Source organism: Glycine max, chromosome 8 (genome assembly GCF_000004515.6).
Source record: "Glycine max cultivar Williams 82 chromosome 8, Glycine_max_v4.0, whole genome shotgun sequence".
NCBI classification, from domain to species: domain Eukaryota; kingdom Viridiplantae; phylum Streptophyta; class Magnoliopsida; order Fabales; family Fabaceae; genus Glycine; species Glycine max.
Window position 1 is genome coordinate 43,510,792 of NC_038244.2, and position 14,475 is coordinate 43,525,266.

Below are 14,475 nucleotides of genomic sequence, written 5' to 3' on the forward strand. Positions count from 1 at the left end.
CCTAAACTATAATTTTGTCCCTCCTTTTTGTTTAAATTAAATTTACATTTAACATGTTACTTAAGTCATAATATTAACATTTATGTAACATTTATTTACAAAATACATTGTTGACTGCATGCATGCAAAGAAATACGTGAATAATGAGTTTGGAGATATTTTGTAAAGATAGTCTTACATCCTTTCAAACTTTAATGTTCATTTTGTTTGCCAACAAACAAATCTAGTCATCAATTGCTTAGCAGTGAAGTATAGATTTTATGTTAATTCGCATGGTTATGATTCACATTCTAAATTGTATTATTTCACTTTTGTTGAATGATATAGTATGAATTTTTTCAGTCAAAAATAAAATAAATTTATTTACAAGAATTGGAGAAAAGACTAATAGATATTAATTAATTAGGTAAAAAAATAATTAAGTAAAAATAGTGAGATAATAAATTTCAATAATTTTGAGGATAATTTTAAAAAAATAATATAAATTATTATTAAATTCAATGTTATTAACTAAACTAATCAATTTTGTTAAAAAATCTGAATTAGCTAAAAGAATTTTATATTTTAGGAGGAAAGTATCAGTTAATTTTTGGGCAATATTGTCCGATCTTGATATCATTCCACGACATAACACATGTTAATTGCATAGATTTCTTTAATAATTTCAAACATTATAGTATAACTTAGAATATCTTATTTAAATTTTAAAATATTTATATGTGGATAAGCTACTTCCTAATTATATAATTAGAAGTGGTTCAGTTGACTCAAATAACAATTATTTATTTATTTATAATGATAAAATAACAATTAGTTAACAAATGAAATTGATACCGCGAAGGATGAGATTAATCCTTAATCGCTACCACTATATAAAAACTCGTAAATACAACTCTCACTTTTGCAACTGTTTACAACAATAATAAGTTAATAACTCGCGTAGCGCAAGGAACAGCATAAACGACGCTGCGCTGAACAACGACGGTGTCAGACAAACGGTGCCGGTTGGTGGGGCCGCCACGCTATTACGCCTAATCGTATCCATCACCCTCATCAAAACCCCTCCTTTCTCTTAATTTAGAAACCCTAATTCAGAAGATAAAAGTTACTTTCTCCAGAATTAGCGCGTAAGGTTCCATTCAATTCCCCTTTGCGATCTTATTCCCTTTCGTGTTTTTTTTTTAATTGGTTTCAGTTTTTCCATCTGAATTGTAAGTCTGGACTGAATTTGCTGGTTGAGCTTTAGTTCTTCGGAATTACGCGTTTTTCGTTCCTGATTTTGATGTTTTCTTTCTGTGATTGTTGTTTTCTGAGAATTGTGTATTTTGTTGTTAAACGTGATTGATTTTCTGGGCATCGCATGATGGGTGGGAACTTCGTAATTTTCTATTGTCTTCCCTATGGGATCATGGTGAGCTTAAAAGGACATCTTTGTGTCATGCCTTTCACAGCAATTGTTGTGTAGATTTGAAATTTTGGATAGAAGAATATGTTTACTGGGTTAAGAGGTCAATATATTAGTGAAGATTAATTTTGGGTAAGAAATATGTTGATGCTGGTGTTGGCTCAATGGTTGGTAGTTAAGGGTGGGTGATGGCAGTTGTGGACCCAGGATTGCTTACGCCTTTATAAGTTATATATTATTTATATCTATAGTCGGTGTAGGATCTCAACACACCCCCTTTCACCCAAGATTGGACATCTGGAGCATGGAGAATCTAGGACTGATTTTTCTTTTTTGCATTGAGAAAACTGCAGGACCAGGTAGTTGTTTTGGACAATTTAGGGTGACTCAATATCGGATCTATGATAAGCTTTGATATCATCTTGAATTTCCAGTCTAACTCAATTCCAAAAGTTATTACATGAGAAGAGGATTGCCTAATCCTTTATAAGCTCTATTTTAGCCACATTTGCAATTGATGTGAGATCTCAGCACATCCCCTCGCACCCAGGATTGGATATCTGGGGTGTAGGGATTCTAGAATTGATTTCTTTTTATATTGCACTGGGAAAGTGGCGGGACCAGATATTGTTTTTTTTTTGGACAGTTGAGTGTGACCCAATATCGGATCAATGATGTGCTCTAATACCATCTTGATGGGTTAGGCCTAAATCCCAAAATCTAGATCATGAAATGTGGGTTGCCCAAACCTTTATAAGCTCTATTTTAGCCATATCTACAGTTGATATGAGATCTCAACGCACCCCTTCACGCCCAAGATTGGACAGTTGAGGGTGGTGCAATATCAAATCTATGATAAGCTCTGGGTTTTCTTCCCTCTATGTGGGTGACTGCTCTACTCTTTATCAGATAAACAAAACAAGAGGGGTCCTCTCATCTTTTGTAATTTTCCTTTCAATAAATTTCTTTAACCCCAAAAAAATAAAAAGTATAACTTCTCAGTTCTGAGTCTATATAGATCAATGTTGTTCACACAGATTCTGATTCTTCTTCAAACTATTAGCTGATCATATAGTTTCTTCTATTGATTGGGAAATCCTTTTTCATTTTAAAATATGTTAAGGAACATAGTTGGGGGCAAAGCTGCAATAAATGTTTTTTGACATAAAGCAAAAGGGATGTTAGGTTCAGCTGATAATTAGCGATCCTTTAAGTTTTGCTGCATTTGAATATGAGACCGTGTGGTTCATTTGTAGAGGTAGCTTTAATATCTCTCTCACTTGTTCTCTTTTGTTGGAAGGCTGATAATATAACACCTTATTAGGGAAGGATGGAGTATATTCATGAAGTTCAGTGTAAACATGGCCTAAATTTATCTTCACTGTAGCCTCTGCGAGGTTAACAATAGCGGTTGGCAGAAGACGGAAATTCTGCCATGTAAACATGTCATTGTGGCCTATGGTGCTGCCATAGTTGACCCTCCTTCCCAAATTGCCTATGGCAGAGGGGTCGAAAAATGCCACCTTATAGCATTATGGTGGCACTATAATGGTTATTGAATAATAACATTGGGCCAATGCTGTATGTTCAAGTCAAAGTGGGCAAATGGATGTAATAATGTAAAAATACTCGTGTCTTAATTTTTCAATATCTTAAATATCATAATATTTGATTGCATTATCATATGCCTGTGAGTGCTTGTTTTGAGACATCGGAGTTGGTAGCAAGCTGTGGAATGTTAAATTATCATAAGTGGGAATCTTTGTGTCATAGCTACTTATATGAAATCTTGGTTTTATGAGTTTCTCTAACCTGGTAAATTTTATCTCATGTTAATCACATGGACTGAAAAGTTCTCTATCTTGTTGGGCACACTTGAAGATTTCTCAATTTACTGTATTATTGATTGTGGAATCTTTTATTACTTGTTTTGTTTATGCTATCCATCAATGCCAAATCTATTAAATAGAACTTCATTAATTATTTCTTCTATAAAACGAGTAAATGTCCATACCTTGGTTCTCATATTGTTTTTCATTCTTTTTCCTCTTATTTCAGGCTAATGGCATCTTCAGACTCATGGATGAAGGAATATAATGAAGCTGTGAAACTTGCTGATGATATCAATGGCATGATTTCTGAACGTAGTTCGTTTCCTGCATCTGGACCAGAAACCCAGCGACATGCTTCTGCTATAAGAAGGAAGATCACGATATTAGGGACCAGACTTGATAGCTTGCAATCTCTGTTGTCAAAGGTCCCTGCAAAGTGAGTGTTCAGTTCTTTCCTATGCTGATTAAGAAAAGTTCATGCTATTACCGCAGAGCATAGAGGACCTGGAATACTATGGCTTTTAGTCATCTATTCTTTTCGTTTTGAAATAAATGTCTTGAAACCTCCTAATCTGGACTATCTCTTTCATATGAAGTTGCATGATTCTTATTTTAAGTGTTTCTTTGTCAATGATGCACAGAACTGAGAAGGAGATGAATCGTCGAAAGGACATGCTTGCAAATTTGAGGACAAAAGTTAACCAAATGGCTTCAACATTGAACATGTCTAACTTTGCAAATAGGGATAGTTTGCTAGGGCCAGAAATAAAATCAGATGCAATGAGCAGAACTGTTGGCCTGGACAACAGTGGACTAGTTGGTCTTCAACGGCAAATTATGAAAGGTCTTTAATCTGAATTGTTTGAAATTGAAAAATATTACCTGTAGTCTGCTGTTTGGATCTAAATTTGGAAATGTGCTATTCAAGCAGAGCAAGACGATGGCCTTGAGAAATTGGAGGAGACTGTAATCAGTACTAAACATATTGCATTGGCTGTGAATGAAGAGCTGAATCTACATACCAGACTCATTGTATGTCCCCCCCACATGTTAATTTTCTTTGCTACTTTTACTGTCCATTTTATTCTCTCATTTCTGAAATTTAATCATTTCTCTTCTTTTGTTAGGATGACTTGGACCAACATGTAGATGTTACAGATTCTCGGCTGAGGGTAACACTCTTACCATAACTTCCTTAGTTCCTTATTGGGATCATATCTCTTGTTTTCAAACATAAGTTAAATTTTATGAGATGGAGGAGTTTACAATATGCTCAATCTGGTGAAATCATGCGATATCCTCTTGAATTTAATATTCTTAACCTTTTCAGTTATTAAATTCCTTAATTCTGATATTAATTAAGATTTTTGAGACTGAACCAATGTAACCTCTAAAAAATGTACATAAATTCTTTGGTTAGTCTTTGTTGTGGCACAGTTTACAGATAAAAATATACTCCATTATTATATGCTTAGTCAAATATGGACCTGTGGGGATTTCTGCTCATAATATTTCATTCATTTTTATCAGGAGATAATGTGTTTTATATAACAATAGTAAATTTACTGCAAATGTATACATTTCCTTTGTTTAGGGTAATTTATGTTTGACATATAAAGAAAAATTATATGAAAATAAATGAATGATATTTGTATTGTGAATGCCCTTGCAAGAGGTATACCTATTTCTGGTGTATTTTTTTTCTTAAAGCAAGATGTTAATTTTTCCCCATGTTTAACTCTTGAATTGAGATATTGTAGAAGTAGCTTGCAACTTACCTTTTGTGTTTCTGATGTGAAAACAGAGAGTGCAGAAGAACTTGGCAGTGTTAAACAAACGTACCAAGGGTGGTTGCTCCTGCTTGTGCATGCTTTTATCAGTGATTGGTATAGTGGGTTTGGTGGTTGTCATATGGCTGTTGGTCAAATATTTGTAAAGATAAAAAATACCCAACTCGTGAAGTTTCTCTTTTTTTCATGTTTCTGAATGTGCATTGAAACATGATAACGTGTTTCTTTGTTTTTTCTTGGTGCTTTGGCAGTGGCATGGAATTTATTAAGGTATTGAAAGGCTTTTTTATGTAATTGTCAGATTTCAAATGTTGATACCCTTGAGTGTTGTTCTCTTTGTAAAAATCAGTAAAATTGAGGTGACTTCCATTTATGTATTCCAGAAGCTGCAATTTCGTTTGCGTGGGTGGGAAGAGAAATAATATTTTATGTATTCCGGAAGCTGCAAGTTCGTTTTTCTTTTTGTTTCAGAACCTCTGATAAAATGCTGAGGTTCTTGAATATGCATCTATTCGAAGGTTATGGAGTAATTTCTAATTACAAATTATGAAAACTACTCCATAATTTCGAATAGGATGTATTTCAAGGTGGTTTCTCTTGTGCGTGACCTTCATAGGTCCTGCACCGTGAGAAACAAACACACCTCCTACAACCACGGCCGATTCCTCTATCACACCCTCCGGCTACTGTGCAATTGCAGGGATCCCTTTCATGTTCTTTGACACACCCCCTCGTTAATTTCACACGTGCTAGAAAACAGAAAATATAACAAAACAATGTGTCTATGACCAGATTTGGAGATGAAATAGTTTTGTCTTTCAATGACATGACTTCGTTGGTTCCAGGAGGGGAAGAAGGAGTCAACATGATACTTTTTGCATTTGGTGCACCCTCACATATTTGACCTTTCATTTTAATCGCACAGCTCAAAAAAATTTTTCATTGTGCAGGACCTATGAAGGTCATGCATAGTAAAAGTAGGGGTGAAAATAGGTCAGGCCGGTTTACAGGAGTCTATACATAAAGTCTAACCTGAATTGACCTATTTACTTAAAATGTTAGGTTTAGGCTTTTTTAAAAGCCTATTAAATTAAATAGATCAGGCTTAGACTTATTAAACAGCCTTATAAGTCTGATAGACCGACTTATATATATATATATATATATATATATACTTATATTATTTTTTGGGTATCAATATATAATATTATTTTTTGGATACAATTAATTTTTTTTAAACTATCAAACTTTGATTACACATTCCTGTTCCATAACTTTCATGTAAGACTTTGATTACAATTTAGGTGTGAGTCATGTGTCTTTTATATTCCTCAGACTTTCCTTTTTTTTTTTTAACTTTCCTATCCTATTCCATAAAATATTAAAAATTTATTGTGAATTATTGTGAAGAAGGCTTTTAAAGAGGCTATTAGGTCAGACCAAGCTTTTAAAGAGGTCAGACCGAGTCAAAATAAAAGCCTTTGATAGATTATAAGTCAGACTCAGGTCTCAAAGATTCATCGTAGGCTAGGCACCTTTCAAACCTGACCTGGCCTGGTCTATTCTCACCCCTAACTAGAAGCCACCTATACCTTAATTTGTATTTATGGTATACTCACTCAAAATAGATATATCTCTTGTAAGGGCACCAACAATACTAAAAAGAAATTCCTCTCTTCTTATTTCTCTCCAACTCCAAGTGAGTATACCATTGAAGCTCACATAAGGATATATTAATTATGTTCCAGTTACATATTTAGTAAACTTTTTCTTCATGAAAAGTAACAAAAGAAAAATGCTATATTGGAATTAAGAAAGAAATTAGAGAACATAAAATAATAAAGCTTAAATGGAATTTTGTTCTCTATATTTGACTAAATTCACAATCCTCTTATTTTTGAAAGAGACATTAATATTTAGTCCTTCATTATTTTACTAAAAGCAAAAATTATGATAAAATGAGTGAAAAAGAACATATTTTATCCTTTATTTATTAATAATAACAAAATGAGTGAGATATGTTTAAACTTTAAAAAAACTTAAAAATTACGTTTCATACAAGCATTTTTTTTAAGATGTAGACAATGATTTGCTTTAAAAAAGACAGGAGAAAATTGCTTATTTTAAACAAAAACAGTTTAGAATTAAACAAACACATTAAAAAAATTAATACTGTTTATTTTATTGAAAAAATATATTTTATTTATTTATAAAAATAAGCTTAATTAAACCGACAATTCCTCAATAAAAAAAAAACAACACTCAAGGATAAAACTCAATTATTTAAGATTTTTATTTTTAGTGACGGTCTTGTTCCTCAAACTATTTTTCTGTTTTTTCAAATTTTTTCATTAAATGATGATATGTCAGCGGGTTTGTGGCGTTTCTTTTTGAGTGAGGAAGCGGTGCCTTTCGCATGGTGATGGTGCCGATGGCGGCACCGACCTTTCGTCATTGACGAGGTGGAGGGCATCGGTGGCCTTCTAAGTTCTGTTCTTTAGATTCTCACAAAACCCACATTAGGGAGGGGGTTGTGAAAAGGGGAATTAGGGATTTGTGGTAGAGTATGGTGGTGGTTCTAGAGATGAAACTTTTTCAGGGATGAAGATCATTCTATCGCTATTTTATCTACTTCATAAAGAGTTAGAAAGTGGAGTTTTTGCTTTCTGAATCAAGGTTGATGATATTTAGAGTTACGAACTTAGGATCTTACTTTTTGTGCCTTTTGCTTTTTATTTGGATGGGTCCCAAATAATTTTCTGACGGCTATTAGCTGCTAGGATAAATTAACCACCACCAAACAATTAAAATAATTAAATATTATCTCCCCCATCAGTATTTAAAGAAGAGATATTTGACACTAAAGAATAAAATAGTTTGTGAATCAAGATCCCTCAATGGAGGGACTAAAAATAAATTTTTTTAAAGGACTCAACATATTTTATGTTATTCTAGAGCAAGTTTTGTGAAAAAAAATGCAAGATTTAGTTAGGTTAATAAAAATAACATTAATATTTCTACCTTAATTCAAACCCTTCTTCAGCTTCTGCAAATTGTTTTGTTTTTGTTTTTGCCATCACCATTCTCCGTTAACCTAAAGCCACCTTCGTCGATCGGTGAAAGAGCAATTGATGTTCGATTGAAATCAAAAATGAGTTTCGTGCCAAAGGAGACAATCGAAGTCATCGCACAGAGCATCGGCATCACCAACTTGTCCCCCGATGTTGCCCTCGCTCTCGCTCCCGATCTCGAATATCGCATTCGCGAAATCATGCAGGTACCCCCATCACATTATTCTCGCACCCTTTTGCGCAATTTTGAATTTTTCGCGGGTAATTCGACACCTCCTTTGTTGTGGGTTTTCGTTGCAATGCAATCACCCAGTTCGGTTCATGTGCAAACGATGAAACCCACTTTCAATATTACGTGAAAAAAAAATTATATTTGAGGGGAAAGAATGAAATCCGTTAATGGGGTGGTTGGAATATTTGAGCATGTTAAAAGGGTTGTGGCGGTTTGTAGGCTTTGATATTGTAATTGTTGTTGCTTTGTTGGTGTTATTACTACTGCTTGAGTGTGGCTGATGGAGATATGGGTTTGTTGTTTATTTTGAATTAAACAGGAATCGGTAAAATGCATGCGCCATTCAATGAGAACTTTTCTTACTACAGAGGATGTGGATACTGCACTTGCATTGAGAAATTTGGAGGTGACTTGCTTTGCTATTGGAATTAGGTTATGTGTTGTGTTTTTAAAACTTTGTAAACATTTTTTTCCTCAAACTAAAAGGTTTAGGCTTGGTTAGTGTATCTATGAAAAAGTGCTGATTTTTCGTTGAGACGATGGCAAATTGACAATGGCATGTCTCTTGAGTATAGTCTTATGAGAGAGGGTCATTGTAGAAGTAGAATGCCACATTCATATGAAAATATTGCTTTGAAACATTTAAGATGGCAAACACTTCTCTATCTGAATTGTGTTTCATGTGCACTGCGAAATGTTTATCACCAAGTCCCGTCTGCCCCCAGCTTCTTAAAATTTTTATCTTCGATATTTGTTGTTGTTTTCTTTTTGCTTATATTTTTATTTATGTATCAGCCAATATATGGGTCCACCTCTAATGATCCTCCGCAGTTCAAAAGAGCTGCTGGACACAAGGATTTGTTCTACATTGATGACAAAGACGTGGATATCAAAGATGTAAGATTTCTAGGTACATCAAGATTGCTATTCTATTGAAAAGTAGTTGAATTGCTTCTTGATATGGTGTTCTCACATTTTTCTTGATTTGTATAGATCATTGAAGCTCCTTTACCAAAAGCACCCCTTGATACATCAATTACTAGCCACTGGTTGGCTATTGAAGGTGTGCAACCTGCAATTCCTGAAAATGCTCCAGTTGAAGGTATTTTTACAGATTTAAGTGCAATAAAACTGAACTTCCTTAGTAGTAGTGCTCTGAGTTTCTACCAATCTCATTTTTTGTATGATATTATGGTCAACTTCTGTCCATCAAGCCAACTTGCTATAACATTGAAGTTTATAACCTTAAGTGATCTGCTACACTCAATTTTGTATATTATCATCTGCACAATTTCACTCTTTTTCCCCCCCTTTTCTTTCCACCTAGAAGCTTGATTTTCCTGACATTGACATATTTGCTTGCCCTATGTTACTTGCAGCTCCCTCCGAGATAAGAAAATCTGAATATAAGGAAGATGGGCTTCCTGTTGATGTTAAATTACCTGTTAAACATTTAATAACAAGGGAGCTTCAGGTATACTCATTTGGTATGTCTTTCTATTTTTTTTAAGAAATTCCATATATTTTTTTATCAACTTAATGATCTTTATTTCTTCTACAGCTTTACTATGAGAAAATAACTGACCTAACTTTAAATAAGCCTGGATCCATTCCTTTTAGAAGAGCATTGGTTAGCTTGGCAACAGACTCGGGACTCCATCCCTTAGTTCCTTATTTCACATTTTTTGTTGCTGATGAGGTATTGACAAGTTTATATCAATGATGTTTTTGGTTAAACTTCTTAATTTAGTGTTTGAAATAGTGTAAAAGTACTGATTCTTATCCATTTTCCCTTGTCATATCAGGTGGCACAGAATTTAAATAATTTAGCTGTTTTATTTGCCTTGATGCGCCTTGTGCGGAGCCTTTTGCAAAATTCTCAGATACACATAGAACTTTATGTAAGTATGATGCCATTGTAAATGTTTTCGCATCTATATATAATCAACTTCAGATGATAATTGTCATCTATGACAACTCTCATGAGGTTGTGAGGTTGATCTCTGATATGTGGTTCTGTAAATGAACACAATAACTTTGTGCCAGTTTTGGATATGTTTGGGTTACTGAAGCCAAGACTTAGAGCAGTTATACCTTACTGAAACTTGAGTTTTTACTTCAGTAATATGACTTGTGAGTTTCGGTTTTTGTCTAATATCTTCTTATAATTTGCAGTTACATCAATTGATGCCACCTATCATTACTTGCATTGTTGCAAAAAGGATAGGAAACAGACTATCTGATGATCACTGGGAGCTTCGGAACTTCAGTGCTAATCTTGTTGCTTCAATATGCCAAAGGTGTGGACCTTCTTTCTATTGAATAAGAGTATAAATTACCATGGCAGATATCATTTGATTATGTTGTTAACTGTTGCAGCATGTACATTTTTATCATTCTTTCCATTTTTTATGTACAGATGTAATTAGGAGATTTATTTCCTCCCATTATTTGTAATTAGGACAGATTTTCCTTATTTCTTGTAATCGGGTCAGGTTTGTTGCCCATAAGTCCTAGGATAACATTAATTCCCTAGCCTGTATATATATTGTAACCAACATTGTACATTGGAAAATAATATTTAGATTTTGCTCATATTTCAAGTTTAAGTGTTTAACTTGATAATTCTCAGCCCTTGTGATTCTTTTAGATGGGCAACCGGTGCACATTTCTACTATTGTATGGTACCAAAAAGAGCAATGAGAAGGTCAAGGTCTGCTTGATGAGACTTCAATTGCTGATGAGCAATAGGGTTTCATACTTCATTCTAAAATCTAAATGTTAATTGTGGTTGTTGGGGCTGTTACATGTGTCATTCAGATGGAATACTATATATATAGATGATTTTGATACTTTATGGTTTAACTGCATGGTTTGAGTAACGTTCTGTAGAACTGTAGATGATATGAAGGATTTCTTGATATGCATACCAAAAGTTTTCTTAAGATTGCACATACTTTAGTTTGATAAGGACAATTTTTTTCCTTACATCTTTTGACATTGCATTGCTTGTGACTATATTAGTATATTAAAATAATTACTATAGAATACTGGGCTTGTGATGACCTTTGTAATTTCATAGTATACTCATGGAATGGCAAGTTCTGATTTTATCATTTATATTTTTTGGGTTTTTATGTTCCTAGTCTTTGGAATTCTACAGATTTGGGCATATTTATCACAATCTGCAGCCACGTGTGACAAAGACATTTCTTCATTCTTTCTTGGACCCTACAAAAGCTTTGCCTCAACACTATGGTGCAATTAAAGGGATAGAAGCTCTCGGATCAAGACTGGTATGTTTTGACCACCGTGTTTTAATTTCAGGCCAGTAGATTGTTCGATGGCTTCTGGTTGTTAAATTGGTTTCATATTAATTATTTGATGATCTCTTGCGGATAATAACTAATGGAGACAGCTCTACTTTTCCCTTTTAGATTATATATGATTATTTTTTATAAACTATTCTTTACCATCTGTTTAGTTCTCATGGATAATAATAATGAAGAATTATTACTTTTTTTTATATGATGTTTCTTAAATATTTGCAACTGTTTTTAATGCATGTCTTTGTATGGGGTTCACAGGTCACTTTTATGCTTTGTGATTTAGAACCTCTAGTTGTATTGGTGTCAACTAATGTGTATGTTCCTTCACTTTGAGTAGATTCGCTTGCTTATACTTCCAAATCTCGAGCCATATTTGCATCTTCTTGAGCCAGAAATGCAACCTGAGAAGCAAAAAAATGAAATGAAGAGGCATGAAGCTTGGCAAGTTTATGGGGCTTTGTTGGTGAGTTGTAATGTTTTAGCTGTGTTTTAATTTTGACAAATAATCTAAAAAATTGACACTGTCATCCTTCAATGTGTTGCCACATTTAATTTGACAACTCATCTCATTATATGATTTTGCAGCACGTAATTAGATGGATTTGTAAATTTTTTTTTATTGCATTCAAGTTTAATTCTTTAATTTTATAGATTACCTAGGTTTGATTATGCATAAATTGATTTTTTTCGCTGAACATCTCTTTTGCTGATTACTGAAGTCATAAACCTTTCAGGGTGCAGCAGGACAATGCGTGCATGAAAAGGTCAAAATGTTTAGCAATTTGTTCTCTCCTCCAACTCGGGTTACTTCAAGAGGCAGTGGAAAAGCTGTGATTGCGATGTCAGGTGTGGCTTTATTTTTCTACATCTGCAATTATATTGATATGTTTGAAAAGCAATACATGCCTGCTGAATGGAGTAAATGATAAATTAGTTTGTATGCATTCATTTGGGTTATAGCCATATGATTCCTCTTCTCTCTCTCCCCCCTCCTTAAAGTTAGCTTTTAGTTCTAAAACAGGAAACACAACAAAGGACAGGGTTGATGATGGAAAATATTTTCTTGTTGATAAAACACAAGCTAGTTAATGAAATGCGTTGGAAGGCTCATAAAAAAATGAAATGCGTTGGAAGGCTCATAAAAAAATGAAATGCATTGGAAGCCCTATGCAAAAAGTAATTATTTAATAACATTTGATTGTAAATAAATGTCAATATATTACTGTTTTGGAGAATACATATTACGAACCAATGAATTTTTGATATTTTTGTGCTAATATAGCATTTCCATGTAATGTTCCGTTTTGGAATAAAAAAGGAGAGAAAAAGAGTTTCATGGTCAATAAAGAATTCTATAAATTATAAGAGGGTTGATTTTAAATACTAATTTTTCACTACATATTAGAATAACAAGAGTAAATATAATAGCAATGGGAATGTCAAAAATGATTTATAATGAAGACTTTGTGGAAATAAATCAAATATTTAACCTTAAATTAATTAATGACTTGATCATCAATTAGGGCAAGGGCAACTTATCCTCCCCCTAAATATACGACATTTAAAAAATTAGACATATAAAGTGCTTCAGTTGAGAGCGTGAAAGGAAATAATTTTAAACTTACTACCAAAATGGGCAGTGAAGGTTATATTTAAGTAAAACAATCTTTAACCATACATGGAAATTCAATATTGATTTCAAGTAAAATGAATTTTGACCATTCTTGCAATATTAAATGGTCAAAATTAGATCTTCTGAAACAGTAACATGATACATTTCCAATATATATATTGAAGTTGCACTGGAAGCCTGAGTTTCTGAATGTGCTTCCCCAGTTGACAAAAGCTTTCCATCAGAATGCTCTTTTAGACACATTTGTAGCAATGCAATCGTTAATTTTATCTTCTGATAATCATTCTATCTTTACCCTAATGAAGGCAAACGAAAAGCCAGCACTGACAATCTGATGCAGCAGCAGCAGCAGCTGCCTCCAATGAAGAAACTTGCAACGGATGGCCCTGGGGGTGTGGTAGCAATGAACTCCATGTTAGTTGACATGCAAGGTTCAACAGGTGGATATTCCTCCATGATGGGGGTTTCTTCAATGTCAATGGCTCGTCAAATATCCATCGACAACGTGCCGGGGAGGGAGGTTGGAGATCAACAAAGGAAGTTGTCGTCCACTCTTGCTCAGGCTTGGAAGGATGACATTGATACAGGAAATTTGGTGTCATCAGTGGTTGAATTATTTGGCGAAAGTGTGTTGCCGTTTGTTGTTTCAAACCCTGAAGCATGTATGTTTTTGTAGCACTAGTTGCACTGTGTAGGTATTTGTTTTTTGCATGTGAAAGTGCATGCAATAAGGTGGCATGTCTCATGTGACTTGCTGCAGAATATAAATTACCATAGGCTAGAATAGAAATTAACCTTGTATTTAAATTTCTTTGATATTAGTAACACGTCTGGGATTTTGTCTTTAGATTATTTATTTAGCAGTGATGATTCTATTATCTTTTCTCTATATTGCTAGTATGAGGCCAATCACATAATTATTTATTAATTAATAATTATAATTATTTGTTAATTATTAACGTGGTTGACCTGGCCCGTCTAATTTTAATGTTTTAGGGGTATGTATCTTTTCTGAAAAAGTATATATTTTTAAATGTAGAAGAAAATTGAGGGTAGGACTAAAAATTTAAAAATAATGGGACATAATTGAAAAAAAAAGAAAAAAAAAAACAATTGGGCAATTGTCCCATTGAAATAGAAAAGAGTGGGAAAGATGTGCTCAACTAGAGTTTTCACAATGTCA

The 14,475-nt window shown here is 33.6% G+C and overlaps 2 protein-coding genes across 2 annotated transcripts; both read left to right on the top strand.

Annotated features, from left to right (window-relative positions):
- Positions 1-1,039: 1,039 nt before the first annotated feature.
- On the top strand, positions 1,040-5,321 carry LOC100799465 (syntaxin-51). The gene is made up of 6 exons (XM_003532103.5): positions 1,040-1,127; positions 3,464-3,673; positions 3,879-4,081; positions 4,169-4,269; positions 4,365-4,409; positions 5,042-5,321. Exons 2-6 carry the CDS (start codon positions 3,468-3,470, stop codon positions 5,171-5,173), a joined length of 687 nt encoding a protein of 228 aa, XP_003532151.1. The 5' UTR covers positions 1,040-1,127; positions 3,464-3,467; the 3' UTR covers positions 5,174-5,321.
- A 2,053-nt stretch (positions 5,322-7,374) lies between these two features.
- LOC100799998 (transcription initiation factor TFIID subunit 6) lies at positions 7,375-14,139 on the top strand. The gene is made up of 12 exons (XM_003532104.5): positions 7,375-8,304; positions 8,650-8,736; positions 9,126-9,227; positions 9,324-9,432; positions 9,710-9,804; positions 9,892-10,029; positions 10,136-10,231; positions 10,506-10,630; positions 11,494-11,626; positions 11,997-12,122; positions 12,394-12,505; positions 13,598-14,139. The coding sequence occupies exons 1-12, from the start codon at positions 8,179-8,181 to the stop codon at positions 13,966-13,968; spliced, it is 1,620 nt and encodes a 539-aa protein (XP_003532152.1). The 5' UTR covers positions 7,375-8,178; the 3' UTR covers positions 13,969-14,139.
- The last annotated feature ends 336 nt before the right edge of the window (positions 14,140-14,475 follow it).